This window comes from Canis lupus, chromosome 8 (assembly GCF_003254725.2).
Source record: "Canis lupus dingo isolate Sandy chromosome 8, ASM325472v2, whole genome shotgun sequence".
NCBI classification, from domain to species: domain Eukaryota; kingdom Metazoa; phylum Chordata; class Mammalia; order Carnivora; family Canidae; genus Canis; species Canis lupus.
The window spans coordinates 52,484,319-52,503,092 of NC_064250.1; the positions used below are offsets into that span (position 1 = coordinate 52,484,319).

The following is an 18,774-nucleotide window of genomic DNA, read 5'->3' on the forward strand; positions in this document are numbered from 1 at the left end:
CCGTCCCTAATATATAGCAGTTTTATTTACAAAAAGCGAAGAATAATCTCATGATATGTGTCTTGTCCATGCAGACATCTCTGCAATCTTCTGCTCCTCATGGCTCAGGTCAGACACAGTCAAAGCTATGCAGTTATAATAGAGCATCTTGATGTCAAGTGCATGATGGGCAAGCTTTTCATCTTGTTTGCATAGTACTAGTTTCCATTGATTACAAAAATGCCTTAATGGCATTGATTTATGAATACTGTATGTTCCTTGCAATGAAAATATGTTTTAAGGGAAACGAGGGTGTTTTCAAGATACAGTGAGTGTTAGTGTTGTGTGTGTTCATGTTCAGCTGTTTCTCCTGAACAGCTTAGAGGGTATATAGAGAGGAAGTAACAGTTTGGGATGTCCAGCTGCTACGACCTAAAGAAACTCTGGTACAAAGAAAATAGAATTTTGGTCATAGGGGCGCCTGGGTGATACATTTGGTTAAGTGTTTGACTCTTGATTTTGGCTAAGGTCATGATCTCATGGTCATGGGATTGAGCCCCACATTGGCTCCATGCTTGGTGCAGGAATCTGCTTGAGATTCTGTCTCCCTCTCTCTGCCCCCCCCCGCCCCCCACTAGTGTGCTCTGTCTTACTCTCTGTCTCTCTCTCTCAAATAAATAAATTAAAAAATATACTTTTAAAAAAGAATCCTGGTCATAATGACAGAGTAAATGTGCCTTTGTGAACAACAGAAGCAAAATAAACCTTCTTAAATAATTTATTACTCTATAAACACAATCATAAAGTGTCAGGGTACCAGTTCAAGAGAAAGGTCCCACTGCTGCCAGATTCTGCTGTCAGTGGCTGCAGGGCCACAGGAGGCAAAGATAACCAAATACATTTTTAGTACCCTGGTCACCATTCCTCCTACTGATAATTTGTTTGGCTCCTTCCTTGCTATTGCCTAAAGACAAGCATCAAAGTTTGGCAGCTGTAGGTCTGAATATTCTGTTTATTTTATCTTTAGCTTTCACAACTGCAAAGGAAAGCCTGAGTTTTTAATAAACATCCCAGCACTGGTTTATGAAAGGGAGAATGAGTTAGATAGTGATGTATTTTTTCAGAAGCCTTCTTAAGGCAGCTGTGGATGAGAAGGTCCAATTTGCATTGGAACTGCTAACTAGAACTCAGGGAAATCCCATCTGGTTTAGAGAAGAGTAAAATAAAATAAAACAAAATAGAGAATGCAATGCCTCAATACTCAGTTTACAAAATATTTACTCAATGCCTGCCCTCAGAAATGATGTCACTGAGTGAAATCATTCAGCAGTAATTTCCTGAGCTCTTACTATAAGTCCAGCTCTGCTCCAAGTATAGTGGAGAACAAGACAAAGTCTCTGTTCTCATAGAGTTAATTATCCATTGAGAGAGAACTGGACATAAATGAAAGTGTAAGAGTCAGCTATGTAGAGAATCAAGATCAGTTAGTGAGCAGGTTGCTACTTTACTAGGGAATTCACAGAAGAACTCTCTGAAGAATAAAATTAGGGGAGAGGCCCGAATCAATGGAAGAACCTAGCAAGGCAGAGAGCAAGGAAAGGAGTGTTCCTAGAAGGAAAGCTAGAGAAGTATAGCTAGAGTCTGAGACATCCTGCATCAGCAGAGCTATAGGGGATCTGTAGGAGATGAGATGGGAGTCACAGTAAGCAGCTGGCAGATCACAGAGTACTTTCACAGTAGGTCAGGGTCCAGAGTTTGGGTTAGAGGATGTCTTTAAATATTTTAAGCCAGAAACTGACGATCTGATTTATATTGTATACTTCATATATATATATATATGTGTGTATATATTGTATACTTTTGAAAGCAGTTTGGCTCATTATGGAGAATGGATTTGGGGAAGTGAATAGTGAAGGTGGGAAAATCAGTTGGGAGCTACTACAGACTTGAAGCAAGGAATTATGGTGATTTATGCTATGGCATAGATAATGGCATTGGAAAAAGTAGACATGTGAAGAATTTGTTGCCAGAGTAGAGCCACTAAAACTTCCTGGTACGCTGGATATGTGGAGGTGAGACAGGGTAGGGGCCCAAGTAGATGACTAATTAGGGGTTTGTACATCTGAGTCAGACCAAAGAGATGGGAAATCCAAGGGGAGTTGCAAGGTTAAGAGCCAAATAAAATCCAAAGTTCTGTTTAAGCCTTTTTGCATTTGAGAAGCCTCTTAGATATTGAAGTGGAAATGTTGAGTAGGCAGTTGGAGATGAGGAACTGGAATTCTGAGGATGGGTAGAGGTGATCTGGAAATCAGTCATATAGATGATAGGCATGCATAGCCAAGAGGCTAGATGGGATCATCAAAAAAATTAAGACAGCCTAGGGCCATGCCTGGGGCCATCCAAGAGACAGAGAGATGAGGCAGGAAGTAAGGAAGTAAGGAGGAATCTCAGGCTATTCAAGCAATTGGAACAAGACATTTCAGACAGGGCTTTCACTTTTCTGACTGGCACACAGGTGACTTTTTATGTTGATAAAATGAGTATTTTATATTACCAACTATCTTGGATTTTAATAGTATTACAAGGGCATAATCATTCGCAAATAACGAGCTTTATGCACATATTACCCCTAAGAGTCTACCTGGAGGCAAGGCAAGGAGCAGGGTAACTGTGGCTAAGTTCATGGCTTTGAGGTCTATTTCTACTGCTCTTTCTCATTGTTTCACTTTATATTCCTTCTTGATTAAAGAAACTAGTGCCAGCAAAGATAGCTTTTTTGAATCCCACCCACTTCACAATGCAGACTTCCAAGAGTTGCAAGCTGTTCTATTTTTGTAATTTAATTCAACACATATGCACGGAAGACCTATGGTATGTCCTGCTCTATGCTAGACAGATTAAAAAACACAAAATAAGCATACAGATTCAGCTTGTGAATCAGGGAACTTTTAATATCCTGAGTGAAGAAAGCCTTATTTGCACTGATACCTGATTAAAACAAAATTAAAAGAAGAATAGTAATTCCTGAAAATTTCTTAATGGAGTTTTCCTTTTGTATATCTTAGTGTATTAATGCTTTGGGCAGGAAGGAGCTAAAATACTATCGGGACCCTCTGTTCCCTCATGTCTTCATCTTACCCCACAGTTCTGATGTCTATTGAGATAGGTGTTTCCAAGGAATTTCAGGAGTTGGAGTGAAGAGCAAGTGACTTGACTCAAGTGACATGGTTTGCTAGAGGACAAGAGCTCACCTCCAGGTCTGTGCTCCTGCCACTAAATAAATAGGTTCTTATGAAAATGCATTTAAATAAGAGCTCTTCAAGAGTAACTCTAACCCACACAAAGAGTAAAATAAAGTAATTATGAAATTACCTACAGAAATTATAAAAATTCACTGTTACAAGATGAACTAAGAAAGCGTTAGAAACTTAGCATTATTAGGTTAGGGACAGAGCTTCAACAGAAATGGTAATCATAGATATTCAGGTTAGGGTTTTGGATTGAGGTTGTCTGGTTGGTGCTGAAGCAGACACTCCAAGGATCACACTTGGGGTAGGACTGACCTCAACTGTCTGGGATTCAGCCTCCTCTGTTGAATATGAAACCCTACTTTTAGGGGCACCTGGGTGGCTCAGTGGTTGAGTGTCTGTCTTTGGCTCAGGTTGTGATCCCAGGGTCCTGAGATCGAGTCCACATCAGGCTCTCTACAGGGAGCCTGCTTCTCCCTCTGCCTATGTCTCTGCCTCTCTCATGAATAAATAAATAAAATCTTAAAAAAAAAAACTAATTTTATAACAATGCTATAGTGTCAGCTTTGAAAACAAAAGTAACAAATATTTGGAAAGCTCTTAGAATTTATTAGCACTTTGACATTAGAAATCGCATGAGTCATAAAGCCTATCCTGTGAGGTGGGTTAATTGAGCAGACATCATAATCTCCATATTATACATGAGGAAACTAATTCAGGGAGGTTAAATGACTTGTTCAGATTCTTAACAAGCTAGTATAGTGGTCACTACTACATCCAGGACTGGACCTTGGGTGTCCTGACTCTAAAATTTCTATCTCATATATTAAATACCAGGCACAAAGCAAGCCATGATAGTGATGCATGATTTTAATGCTTTTATGGAAGCCATAGCCTAGTGCAGAGGCAAAAAAAAAAAAAAAAAAACATAATTAAATATATTAACCAATTTACTCACTCATTAGTTCAGTCAATAAATGTTTGGTTTTTAGTATTCTAGTTAGTAAGCAAATAAAGATAAAAAGACTTCATATTTGTACTAAAGTTCTTGTAGCCTAGTTGAGACTAAGAAGAAAACAAATTGAGTACAATGGAGTATTGGAGTCAGCAGAAATCTGTGTAGGGCATAGTAGGTTCACAAACAAGAATGGAGATGGTGGGACTGAACTAAGGCACAAGTTAAGGATTACATGAGTATAGGGAAAGAAGTCATTAATTTAAGGTCCTTTCACAATAAATGTTCTATCCTGTTAAATTGTAATGCTACCCATTGTAATGTTATATCCATTCTTATCTACTCGAGTATGAAAAATTACCCTAAACTGAGAAGCAGATCATTAATACAGAAATACAGTTCTGAGTCTTGGGCTTGATGATGTCCTGGACTATCTTGTCCATCTTGGAAGCTTAATTATCTATCTCCCTATCTCCCTAATTTTCCTGTCTCTCCATATCTATCTACTATAACAACATGTGGAAATTGAGTTTGGGAACAGATAGTACATGACTTTTTACTTGGGGCATTTTTGTTTACCATTATAAAGAAAATATGAAACTGCTTATTTAGAAACATATACCATGTATGAAGCAGGTTTCTTTACCCCTTCTCTGAGCATCACTCATTTCTGAGGAAGAGGTTGCAGAAGGCAGAGTATATGCAAGGTTCATTTTTTAACACATATGGCAGCCATTCCCATATTCCTGGATTCCATATGCATTCTTAAAGGCCAAACCATGATTCAGAACTGAGACAATGGTTCTCCCAGAAGAATCCTTCCCTTCTTCCCATAGACACATAAGCAATCAGTGAAATGTTTTTGTCTCTATCACTGGGGGGACAGATGGGGAGATGTACCTCATAGATCTAATGCAAAAACCTTGAAAATCATCGGTAGATATTTGTTCTCCATACTTCTCTCTTAGCCTGCCCTACTTGGAATGGTTCAAGTGTCTCCCTGGAATTGCACTCAGACTCCCAGAAAGGTTTACTCTTCCTTCCTCTCTTCACTATTTTCCCTCAGAAATTTAAAATATTTGCAGTTATACAAAGTAGTTCATTTAGGCCTTTCTCTTGGACCTTACCTGTACACCCTGAAGACAATGCCTCTTAGCAAGCAAGATCCACTCTCCCAAAGAGGCAGGTCTACCACTTGAGTTACTTCAGTATGTCTTTGGAGTGTATCAAACACAACTCCAAACAATTTAGAAACTTACTTTTCTTTGAAACAAGTGCACTCCTCAAGATGAATTCTGACCCGTGTAATTCTATCGTACTGCATTTGATGTTTTTAAAAGTTTGACTTGACATTTAGACAGTGTTATTTGGATATGGTGGGATTAAAAAAATGGTTGCATGAAAATATGCTGTTTTAAGTCAAACTATTGTATTATTTGTTCTCAATGGCAAGCATAACTCTAAATTATTCTTAAACACCCACCAAGTAGAAGCATAGGTACAGAACCATGTAGTTACTTTAGTTACTACAGTTAGATTAATAAAACCTAACATGGGTACCTGGTAAAAGATTAAAATAAAGCTGAGACATGATTGTGAACTACTAGCAATATTACTTTGTATCTACATTAGAAATCAAACAAGCTTATATATGTAACTGATGGCTGACATATTATGAAAATGTATATGCGCTATATTTAGTCAGTGTTGGCTTCATTTAAAACTATGGCTTCCATGGGTTTAAAAAATACATATTTTATTTGCAAAGTGACAACCATTCATTTTGCTATGTTCAGTTGTTTAAACCAGTGATTTCTATAATGTAAGTGACATCCTACTTGTATGAGTTTTAAAACAGGTTACTTTGAAATCAGTAAATTACTCAATAAAAACTTAGGAGACCGAATTTCATGATCTGTCTTCCTCAAAACACCTCTTAACACCTCTTACTATCCAAGAGTATGTATATACTGGAAGTATCTTACTCTGTAAGTCTCATACTTAGGCCAGTTACGTTTCTTCCTTTAAAAAATTGTCTATGAAACAAAAAAACAGCCCACCTGAGTAGTTACCAAAACTAACTTTGTTCTATAGAAGTCATTTGATGCCTTGTGAGGCCGTATGAACATTTGTAGGATCTTCTTATATCATACAATTCAATGTTAAAAGTATAATTATTCAAAAAAAAAATCAGTGGCAACAAGGGTTTTTTATTTCCTATATTGAGATTCTTTTCCTCCTTCTAAAACCTCCTAGCTACCCTTTGTGAAGTTCCTAAAATAATGATTAACATTATTAAACCAGAGACTAAAAATCTTGGTACGGACTGACCCATGGGGACACGTTACTATAATTATTTTAAAATAAAATAATAAAAGGGGCGTCCCATAGGGGGCCAGAGTCTGACTCATCCTCACAATGTATTTCCTTTTTGTTAAAGTCACCCAGAAAAGTTCTTAGGAGTGACTAGGATTGTGTCAGAACCAGGTGTTCTCAAGTGTCTTACCTTTGTGGTTTGCCTACCTGGGTTTCCGAGTCCTTGGTTGGACATTAATGTTCCCACAGGAATAAAGTATTGATTATAACTCTTAGGATCTCTTCCAGTAGAGGCTGAGGCCATTTCTAAAACACACATGCACGCATGCATGCATACGCATACATTCACACTCTCCTCCTCTCCCTCTCTTTTCCATTTTTCTCAATATAGATTGGACTGAACATTTGTTTCCCACATGAAGACTGGTATAGTTTCCCCCAATGGCCTTGGAGTAAACCACGCTCATTTCCCGACTATCCTGTACTTTACAGATACTGACATTGTATCACTGTGTTCCTTGGAGTGGAGAGGGATTTTGCTCCATTACTAATCAATCTATCTATCATCTATCTATCTATCTATCTATCTATCTATCTATCTATCTATCTATCTATCTATCTTATAATCTATCTGCTATTCCATTCATCAGGCTCATTTTATGAATACCTTATTGTCACTTATGGTACTCTGTCAATTTGACAAAACCACGGAAAACTCATATGGAACAATGCAATTATAACCTCTCTATGACTTACAAAGTATGCCTTCCAAGTCTGTGAATGAATATGGGATAAGTTTTCTAGAGCAGAACCCATGAACCCATGTATATTTTTACCTCAGTTCTTGCCACTACAGGCTCTACAGGCCTCACCATGCATACACATGTGCACATCCCTTCCTTGTTGTAATTGGCAGGAAGCCTTGGGATGTCCTTTGCCCCTACTGGAAAGGCATGAAAAACTAAGTCCAGTACCTTCCTCCCACCCCCAAATCAGTTTTGTCTTCCTGACCTCTCCCCAACCCTAGCTTGCTGTTCTGTTTTTCTATTTTCCCTAAATGCAACTTACTTTAAGCATGTATTAATTTGATTACCATTCCTACAGTTAAAGGATAATAGAAGATTACCCATTTGTCAGTCTTAGCCACTTTCTTCTCTTTCAAATGTCTACTTATGACGTACATCCAGACTGCACGCCCTTTTTATTTTTTTTAAAGAAGCAAAACCAAAACAAAAAAAATTTAAGAAAATGCAAAATTTCTTTTTAAAGAAAATGCAAAATTTGTTTTCAATTTTGGCTATCACCAAAGGGGAATCAACAAGCCAGAACACGAAAAGCAAAAAAAAAAAAAAAAAAGTGTCCCCTGACTGCTCTGTCTGTGCCTCTTCAGCGTGTGCATCTGGTTGTTCATCTCTGAAAGTGTGTGAAATACTTTTTTTCTTTAAATTTTTTTTTGTTCTTTTCTCCCTTTTTGTTTGGGAATTATTAAGTGCTTTTTGTATTATATCTATCTATATATATCAATATGTTTCTTTTAATTGCTAGATCTTTAACTTTAGATTTGGTTTTATCCAAAATTATGAGAAAAAAAGAGTTATGAATTGTTTTCTGCAATTTTTCCCTACTCCCTCTTTAAATGTGGAACAACTTCAGCTGCAGTATCTCCACATCCACATCTTTGAAATTAGTGCCTTCTCTTCGGGAATCCCATGCACCATGGGTGGCAGGGGGAAAATGGACGAGGTCATTTAAACAGAACCATTGCTCTATAGGGAAGTGATTAGTTTCCCAGCAGGTGGGCTCCCTATAAGGTTTTGCCTTTCCATCAGCTCTGCAAGTCTCTAACCACCACCCCCAACTCTAGATGGGGCTGTGTGGCTGCCGGTGAAGTTGTTCAACTTGAATGCATAAATCTAGTCTCCTTGTTTTTGCTTTTAATCTTTTGATCATTATTAATAGTACTATTATTTTATGTATCTTGGCTACTTTTAGTAGGAAAAAAGTTTAACTGTTTTTATTATTTGAAACTCTTTAATGAAAATGTAATGATTTTTGGAGTAATTGCATGTTGAAGAAGTTGCAGCTTAGGGTGTGTGAGATTGTGTTAGAGTTCTGTTCTTTATTTCTGTAGATGGGCATGTGTAGGCTCATTTGTTTTTGTATATTGCCCATCCCTTCCTTACAGCCAGAAGCTCTAATGCAGCTAGATCACTCCGTGCCGCCCTTACATGGACATGGCGACTCACTTACACATTCACCCCCATCATCTTCATCTCTTGTGTAGTACACTCATAAATACAACCCTCCCCTCTCTGCATCTTTCCTTCCCATTCCCCCCCTTCTTTAGCATTGTTCAAATATATGTGCTGTCATCCATCCCCTTAAATTAAAGAAATCTAAAACTTGTCAAAATGACAAAAATATTTAAAAATTAAATATATATCTGAGAACCTATATTAGTGCAGAAGTTCATTCAAAACCCTCCAGATTCAAGATTTTTTTAAAGGCAAATTCTAAAAGTAAACAGGTTTTTTTTTTTAATTTTTTAAGTCATTGCAATCGGAATTATTTTGAATTCAAAATCGATGCTCTCCTAAGCCCCTCAAAGTAAAACTTTGTTGAAGTGCAGATTTTTTTTTTCTTTTCATGTTATGTGGTGTGGATGTATGTGTTGTTGCCTCCCTGTATCATCCTCTGTTGTAAATTATTATATTTGAAAAATTAGACATTTTGCTCAAAAGTTTTTTAAGAAATGACAACAAAAAAAGCAAGTTACAAGAATGTGGCAATTCTATTTGTCCAAGAGCATTCTTACACAACTTTCTTTTGTAAATTTTTCTTTCATGCCAAAAAACATGCGGGCAATTTGTTGATGTAAGTTGACTATAAATTAATACGGTATGCTTTTTCACTTAAGTTATTTTATCTATATGGAAATAATTTCTTTCTTTGTTTTCCAAAAACAGCCTCTATTTTTTTATTTGCTTTTACTTTTTTTTTTTTTCCTGTCATTATACTGTGAATGCCTTGTTGATGTTATTTGCTTTCCTTTCCTCTAGCTTACTTTGGCCTTGATGTTGGTTTTATTTTCTACTGTATGATTTTGAAAATAGTATTAAATATTTTATTTTCTTTGTGTCTCTCTGCTTAATTTTCACTGTTGTGTTCTGTGCTGAATTGCTTCTAATGATCAATGTGAACTCTACAGTTGGTAGAAGGGGGTAAGTTGTTCTTACCATCCAAAGGAAGCCTAGCCTCTTTGCCTGAACCAACCTTAATACCTTGAAAGTCATGGTAGGCTTTACAGTGGGATATTAAATTGGTTACAGCCAATGGGAGGCCTGGGCACCCCCCAGAAGAAAATGAGTTACCTCCAAGTATTGTCATAATGCATCCTCATTTAATTCCTTAGGAAGCACTCAGGGAAATCAGTCTTATCAGTATTTTCCTTCAGCAAAGGGAAATTAAGATACTCTCAAGTGACTATGGTGGAGTTTGGTTATCCAGGATTATGCCACCACCATCACTGCCGACTACAAAATCAATTCTATAAAGAATGAAGGCATCGAGAGTCCCAGGTGTTTTGAGTATGTTCCTATAATAATGATGCCTTCCAATGTATAGAACTTACTACTGGTGAAAGCACACACATATACACAGAAGGTACACAATTCTCTCTCCCCTCTCCTTCCCTGACTCTTTCTCTCTCTGTTTCTCTCTGTCTCTCTCTCTCTCTCTCCCCACCTTCTCTTTCCCTCTCCCTCTTTCTTGCCTCTCTCTCTAAATCTCTGTCTATCCCTCCTCCCCTTTTACCTTTCTATTAATAGTTGCTATTTATTTCCTGGATTTAATCAAGTGAACTTTAGGAGTATCCTAAGGATTCTTCTACCAAGAAGCAACATGATATTTTCACATCTAAAGTTGTATTTAGGAAATCTTTCATGTAGGTAGGTACTGCCTTAGAGGTGAGAATATCCCTTGACTTTAAAGGTATTTGGATTAATGTTGCTTTATGCACTTTGGAAACATAAGATCAGTAAGAAGTGCTATACAGTTTTTAAATAAAGAGGTTGTTTCACTTTAATTTCAGGCATTGTGTTATCTGAAACTGTTACAGAAATAATCAGATTGAATGGTGGTTAACAGACATGTTTGCAACCTAGCAGCTTTAATGAATGGGCTTTCTCTGCCTCAGTTCACGTGATTCTATATTGTTTCATGTGTTAGATGATATTTTGGGTTTAAAACCAAGAACTTCCTAAATGGGGTGTTATTTTGTCTAATAGAATTGATTTTTGTGAGGAAGCTGTCCATAGGTCAACTTAATAAAAGGTTAATTTTGTTTTAAAAAGATACAAGCTCTTTGAAATCTTATAAATCATTCTTCTAAGTCTGCATTTAAAATAACCTGAATCATCTAGATCCTATATTATTATACTTGTACCTTAGCATGAGGTTACTATGTTAAAAAATGGTCAGAAGAAAGTAATGAATGGTTTCAGTGTTTACAGGCCCAAAATGTTAATAGAAATAATACTAGTAATTAGCATTTTGGAATAACACTGGGTTCTGTGCTAAATACTTAATATGCTTTACAATTAACATTAACATGCATTAAATTATTATTCACACTGGCGGTTTGAGATGGACTATGTTATTACTTCTATTTTACAAAAAGTTTAAGAATTTTTTGCAAAACTCCTAGGGCTAGTAAGCCACAGAGGTGTGATGCTAACCTGGAGTTTGAGTGACTCCAGAGGCAAAGCTCTTAACCAATAGGCAAATGAAAAATCCCACTGGACATTCCTTATTTTACAAGGTAAAATGATACCAAGTGTCTTTGTCCCATCTTATTGGGAATATGTTAGAAAATAGAACCTGAAGCTTTTCAGAATCAATTCCATTTCAGACAAACTAGGGAAAACATGTCTTACCTAGAGATCTTATTAAAATGCAAGTGAAGCCCCTTTGAGACACTTGAGTTTTTCTGGAGTCTTCTCCCCAGGTACTTGCCATATTTGTCCATGGCTATTTTTTCTGAAGGTGGAGAGGAATTGCAAGCTTCAGGATATTTATGTGCTACAAGTACACACTGCTTTGGCACCAAACAACTAAATGAATATCATTCAACCACTAATTTAGAAGGGGGAAGGATGATTTTTCTGTATTATGTGAATTTCTCAGCAGAGAATTAGAAAAATGCAAATGAGAGGTAAAGGACCTAAATATACATAAAATAAATTCAAGGAATTGGAGAATGGCATCCTCTCTCAGTCTGGCTCTTTAGTGTCATTGTTTTGGTATTTTTGTGACTTCTTAGACTCAAATATATCCAGAGAGGCAAAGGTTGGAGCCACATTGAAATTTTGTGCTGCTCTTGTTTTTTGTTTTGTTTTGTTTTGTTTTTCAGATGACCTACTACATTCACCATTACCTGCAACATTCTCACAGTTCAGAAAAGTTCTATTAAATTTTTAATACACTGTCTTTTTCGATGGCAGAGAGCCCCTTTTGCTGGATATCAGCCCTAGACACATGAATTATATATCTATAAATACACTCATAAAGCAAAAAAGCAGGGCAGCCTTCAGGGCTAAAATAGACCTTTTATATCCCTAGTGATCTCTCTAGTTTAAAGAAAAGCACAACGCTGTCAAAAAGGGGTATATATTCCTGATTTAAAATGCTAACGTTAAGGAATAAAGATAGTTCTTATTCCGAGCCAAAGAAAAATTCTGGGGATGGAATAGGAAATTAGGGTGTTGTTAGCCTGCAGGGTTTCTGCCTGTAGCCCCTTATGATTTTAGGCTTCTTGCTTTTGTGAATACTTTTATAAGCCTAGACATCTGGTAGATCCCTGACTCCATAGTCTTTGGGCATTGAAAAAAAGTATCAGCTGCTGCTCTAGCATTTCTGAGGATAATCACTTTGGATTAAAACAAATAAACATAAAATCTTAAAGAGGTTTCCACAATCTAAGTTATTTCTCTTAAGGATCTAATTTTGAGAGAAATGTATCCCTCATCTCAAAGGATGTGTGCCCTTGGACTCCCTAGGACACTATAAGCATCCTAAATCTTAAAGATGGGAGTTGATATTAAAATTGATTATACATGCCAACTCACACACACCTCTCCCAAGCACCTTGCACATTTACAGTTCTTCAAAATTTTCTAATTTTCACTGCAATTCCCATTCATAATAGTTTCCATATCCTAATTGACTTCCTTTTAAACCGAAGACATTCTTCCAATTTCTTGAGATACCAAGAAAGGGGGTGGATTATGAAAGCTTTTCTCCCATTTCATTGATGAACCTACCACCAAAATTGGGGCTCACTTTCCCTGACAGGGAGCATCATTTATCATTTTTTTATTACTGCTGCCAAGATTAATAACAAAATGGCAAAGCAAATTGAAGATTAGTAATCTGGGCAGATTCTCTGACTTCAACTCTGAAATAGCATACCCACCATTTTAATTTTAAAATAAGCTCTTCTCATTTCACTTAAGGGCTCACCAACCTTTTAGAAGCTCTTTATAAGTTGGCAAGCTTTAGGACTCTCTTTCCATTTCATTGTGAAAATGGTTTTACTCATTTTTTTCAATCCAAGAGAGATTAAAAGGTATTGAATTGAGAAGTGAATAGCAAAGGAAAGTGGGGGCAATTCAACCGCAGAGTGAGCAATTTGTGGATTTTGTAGACTTTTTACAACAAAGACACTGCAGAAGTTTTAGCTAGGTTTGAAAAAAGAGGGAGGAAAAGGAGGCAAATTTAAGACTCCAGTTGGGTGTCACAGATGGTACACTAAAATTGCAAATGAATGCCACTCTGTAATCATGAAGGCAGTAATCTTAATCTCACTTAAAGGGACACCAGCACCCTACTTAACAATTTGCCTTTATATTTAAGTGTTCTGTACCAGGCTTTTGCCTTTTTGCAGATTGGTTATTCTTTGTCCTTTATCCCAGTTTCCTGTCTACCTAATATACGTGGAGTAGATTTTTATCATTGGAGCAGATGACTCTCAGGGTTTGTGCCAGAAAAGAATACACAAACTAAACCTTTATTCTAGGTGAGATGGGTAAGAAAAAATCCTGTCTTGTTCTCTGAAGGAAAGTAAAGTCATCCCTGAGTAATCTCTAGAGGACCTTCAAACAAATTGCATTGGCCTTCTCTTCTCTTCTCACTGCTCTTCTCGTACCTAAGTACTTAAACACTGCTTTTTTTCATGGGTCACCTTAAATATAAAACTTGGGACCACCACCACCTCCTCCCCATGGAAGAATAAAGAGAAAAGTCAACTCAGGCTTAGTTTTAGGACCGACTTACCTTTAGGGAACTGGGCTTCAAATCCCATTTATAAAAGCTAGCAAAAGTTGTAAATTATACATTAAATATGTTGCAAGATATATGTATTATATATGTTCACAATGTAAAAAAAAAAAAAGAAAGAAAAGAAAAAAAGTCATGCTGGTCCAGTAAAGCAAGTCTGAAGCTTGACAAAACTGCAAAGATCATTTCACTCAAGAGTTTGACACTCTAAGCACTAGAAAAGCACTATGCTTGGGGTTAGGGCATAGCCCAAAATATCATCTTGAAATGTTCAGAAGTGTTCATGTTTTATTTCTCTACATATGGTAACATTATCAGGTGGGACAAGATGATTGTATGTTCCCTTCCAAATGATACACATTATGTACATTATTGCCACCCTCCCCAACTCCATTTCTCTCTACATAACACAATGTTATTGGCTAGTTAACTGTGGAGCAAAGCTTCTGACATGAGTACAAAGGGTTCTTCTCAGGTGCTTTGAAGGTAGGCAACATCTTTCCTCTCAGGGGGCCATTCTCTCAGCTTACAGAAAGCTGAACTGGGGAGTTCTCTTTTGTGAGTCAGTCTTTGTAGGACGAACCCAGAAAAACCATGTAAGCTCCAAGACTTGTCCACGTAGAACTTTGCAGTATTGAGTCACATGTCTGTCTTTGTCACCAATAAGGGGCACCAGGGCAAAAGTCACATCTGACTTTTCATACACTTTTGACTATATGATAGTAGATCTTCAAATACCAATCATCCCATCAGGGCAGTTACTGTGGAGGGCAGAACTGACAAGAATATCATACCTGGCTGAATGCTTAATGACCCAGTTCAGAAGTAATATCATATTAGAAACTCAACTGTCTAACTGGGACAGGGAAACATCATACCATCCCTGCTAGAGGATTAAAAAAACAAAACAAAACAAAACAAACAAACAAACAAAACAGCTGCATTGGAATAAATTCAACGAGGAGACATGAACTGTGACTTCTGGAGATTCCAGAGATTCTTTGTTTGAAAAATAACATTGTGAAGAGACAGAGAAGAGAACTTGATTATCTTGCTTGCATGCATGAGTAATAAACGTGGCACTACAATTTGGTAATATCCACCATAGAATATTTATGGTACCCATGATTTACAAGGCACTGTGATTTACTGAACCATTCTGAACTTTCTTTCCTGACCTAGTCCACATGTTCAGAAGTGTGATAATTAAGGTCTATGGATAAACCAATTTATTTTTCCCACTGTAGATAGGAATTGCTGATTTTATTTTTCTTTAAAGATTTTATTTTAAAAAAAGATTTTATTTATTTATTTGAGGGAGAGACAGAGCAGGGAGGGGCAGTGAAGGAGGGGAAGAAGGACAAGTAGACTCCCTGCTGAGCTGAGCCAGGAATCCTTTGGGGCTCCATCTCACAACCCTGAGATCATGGCCTGAGTCAAAATCAAGAGTAAGATGGTTCACTGAGCCATCCAGGCACCCCAGGAATCTCTGCTTTTAAAAACTCAGTTTGCGGGCACCTGGGTGGCTCAGTGGTTGAACATCTATCTGCCTATGGCTCAGTTCGTGATCCCAGGGTCCCGTGATCAGTTCCTGCATCAGGCTCCCCACAGGGAGCCCCCACAGGGAGCCTGCTTCTCCCTCTGCCTATGTCTCTGCCTCTCTCTCTCTCTCTCTGTGTCTCTCATGAATAAATAAATAAAGATCTAAAAAAAAAAAAAGCCACCTCCGTTTGCTATCTCTACATTTCTGAGTCTAAGTTTTCCATAAAGCATGGATATCTAGTCTGAGTATTTTTAAAATTTAGTGTCCAGCTCAGCATATATTGCATATAGCATAAAAGCAATGCATAAACATGAGATCAATGCAAGGCCAGTTGTCATTTAATAGATGAGAATTTCTGGAAAGGCACAAAAAGGGTTAGATGAACCTTTTTAACCTCTCCTGAGTTCCCCTCACTTAGCATATAGTAAATGAAGACTGAACTTGATAAATGTTAAATAAAAGGTAATAGCTTAAAATGCTAAAGACAAGGTCTCTTATGTTTACTGATCTTGATCTCTGTAACATGGAGAATACATCATGGTCATCCTCATGGGAGCAAGTAAGTAGAAATCCAAGAAGGCAACAAAGAAATGGTAGAGCTCACAGATTAGTCACATGCATGAGTACATGTACACACACACACACACACACACACACACTCACAATTTTGATAGCCAGTTTTTACAACAGTAACATGGAATGTCATTATCTCATAAGCAGATCCTGGAAACAGCCTACTTGAATTCTACCTAAATAATTACTTGGGAGTATCTTTAAAACCTAAGGATTTCCGATTTTGGTGGCAAGAGGCATATAATGGGCTCTAAATCAGTGTAGGATGGTTAGGCTGCAACAAGAAAGGATCCATGTGCGGACCCGGGTCACTTTATTATAATTTCTGATGCCTAACCCATGAGGTGCAGTCACTGAGAAAATGACTATGAATTGTGTCTATCTACAAAAATACTAATTCTGTTTTTCTTTTTCTTTTCAATCCCAGGAGGTGAATTAGTTATCCCTCTTCTTGTAGAAGACCCTTTAGCTACCCCTCCTATTGCTACTCGTGCACCTTCCATTACACTCCCCCCTACCTTTCGCCCCCTCCTCACCATTATTGAGACCACCAAAGATTCCCTGTCCATGACCTCTGAGGCGGGGTTACCTTGCTTGTCGGACCAAGGCAGCGATGGTTGTGATGATGATGGCTTGGTGATATCTGGGTATGGCTCAGGGGAAACCTTTGACTCTAACCTGCCCCCTACTGATGATGAAGATTTTTACACCACCTTCTCCTTGGTAACAGATAAGAGTCTTTCCACTTCAATCTTCGAAGGTGGCTACAAAGCACATGCGCCCAAGTGGGAATCCAAGGACTTTAGACCTAACAAAGTCTCCGAAACTAGTAGGACTACTACCACATCTTTGTCCCCTGAGCTGATCCGCTTCACAGCTTCCTCCTCGTCTGGGATGGTGCCCAAATTGCCAGCTGGCAAAATGAATAACCGTGATCTCAAACCCCAGCCTGATCTAGTCTTGCTTCCGTTGCCCACTGCCTATGAGCTAGACAGCACCAAACTGAAGAGCCCACTAATTACTTCCCCCATGTTCCGTAATGTGCCCACAGCAAACCCCACGGAGCCGGGAGTCAGACGGGTTCCGGGGGCCTCAGAGGTGATCCGGGAGTCGAGCAGTACAACAGGGATGGTCGTCGGCATTGTGGCTGCTGCTGCCCTCTGCATCTTGATCCTCCTGTACGCCATGTACAAGTACAGGAACAGGGACGAGGGGTCCTATCAAGTGGACGAGACGCGGAACTACATCAGCAACTCGGCCCAGAGCAACGGCACGCTCATCAAGGAGAAGCAGCAGAGCTCGAAGAGCGGCCACAAGAAGCAGAAAAACAAGGACAAGGAGTATTATGTGTAAAAACAACAAAAAACAAAAACAAAAAACAAAAAACAAAACGACACCGCTAACAATCACGCGAGTTTGTGACACAGAATTATTTATATGTGAATCTATCACACGCGCTTGGAAAAGGAGATGCCACAGATGTCAGAACTGTCATCACTACGAGATGGGGTGTACCATGACTACGGTGGGGAAAAACCATTTTTAAGAGGACAACACGCGCGCGCACGCAAAGATGTACCTACCTACAGAGTTCGGCTATGGCTGCTTGGACTTCAGTCATCGCTCGGAGACAGGACACTCTCTCTGCCCTGCTGTATCATAAAGCACACACTTTGCGCTCTGGAGCAAGCAGATGGCTCCCCCACTTTCGCGGACTTGGAAGCTTCCTTCTCTTGAGGACTTTTCACCCAAGGTAGAAGACTTCATGGCTTACTTGTTCCATAACTCCAAGTGAGTCTGTAATGATCTTTGTGAAGCTTGACTGTAACAATGTTCTCTCTCTCTCTCTCTTTTTCTTTTTTTTTTTCCTTTTTTTTTCCTTTGGGTTTAATTATGTAAAAAACAAAAACAAAAAAAAATTTAAAAAATTAAAAACAAACAAACAAACAAACAAACAAAAAAAAACCCACCCTTATCTGGTTTTGGCCAGTGTACATGTAACTTTTCAAGATCTGAGGGGAAAAGAAAAAAATGGCTTTTGGGTTTTTGTTTATTTTTTTGAGAATGACTGGACATAATGAAGAAGAAAAAACAAACAAAAACAAAAAAACTCAGAAAATGAAAGTAAGAGAGACTATTGCCATATGAACTCAAAAGCTACCATGGTGTTCACTCTACATATCAGGTTGTGGTATTTCTAGAATCTGTTGTTTGTTTCCTATACGATGCTTTGCTGAACACATAGCAAAATCACATGATGGATGATAGCATTGATTTGAAAAGCTGGTCCCTCAGGATCTAATTTCAGAATTTGCCACCCAAACCCTGAACAGATGGGTTTAGGGCTGGTTACATCAGAGCTATTGGCTTTACTTAACAATATTGTTCCTGTTCATTAGCCCAGCCAAATTGTGGTGAAGGAGAAAGCCCCACAAACTAAAACACAGCCTTTCCTAGGGAAGGTGAAGAGGGGGTGGGCTGGATCTGTGACTGATTGAAATGCATGTAAATGTAAAAGACAAGACAATACTGTAAGTCTGTTAAAGAATCAAAACAGACAGTAGGGGAGTTCAACGTGTGATGGAACCACAAAAGGTCACACAAGCCAAACACGGCATGACAGAGTGCAAAATACATAGTTCTTCCCCCGCCCCCAACATGATGTTTTTCATAGTGGTTTAATTTTGTAGCCTGACACTTATGGATAACTCTGTCCTTCCATTTGCTCACATCTCCCTTCACCCATCTTTTCTAAAAACAAATAAATAAATAATAAACGAATAAAGCTGCTGTGACACACAAAAAAGGAATTTAATAGTATAATA

At 38.1% G+C, this 18,774-nt stretch overlaps 1 protein-coding gene across 25 annotated transcripts in view; it reads left to right on the top strand.

Moving 5' to 3' along the window:
• Positions 1-17,450, top strand: part of NRXN3 (neurexin 3) — a 1,528,419-nt gene extending 1,510,969 nt beyond the window's left edge. For 10 of the 25 annotated variants that reach the window (XM_049113345.1, XM_049113346.1, XM_049113349.1 and 7 more), the window contains one exon: positions 17,001-17,450. In XM_049113345.1, coding sequence (XP_048969302.1) covers positions 17,001-17,302 — 302 coding nt within the window. In that variant the 3' untranslated portion in view covers positions 17,303-17,450. Of the gene's footprint in view, positions 1-8,683; positions 8,953-16,376 lie in introns of those variants that run through there. The other 15 variants (XM_025442408.3, XM_049113337.1, XM_049113336.1 and 12 more) reach the window with 3 other exon arrangements.
• Positions 17,451-18,774: the final 1,324 nt, after the last annotated feature.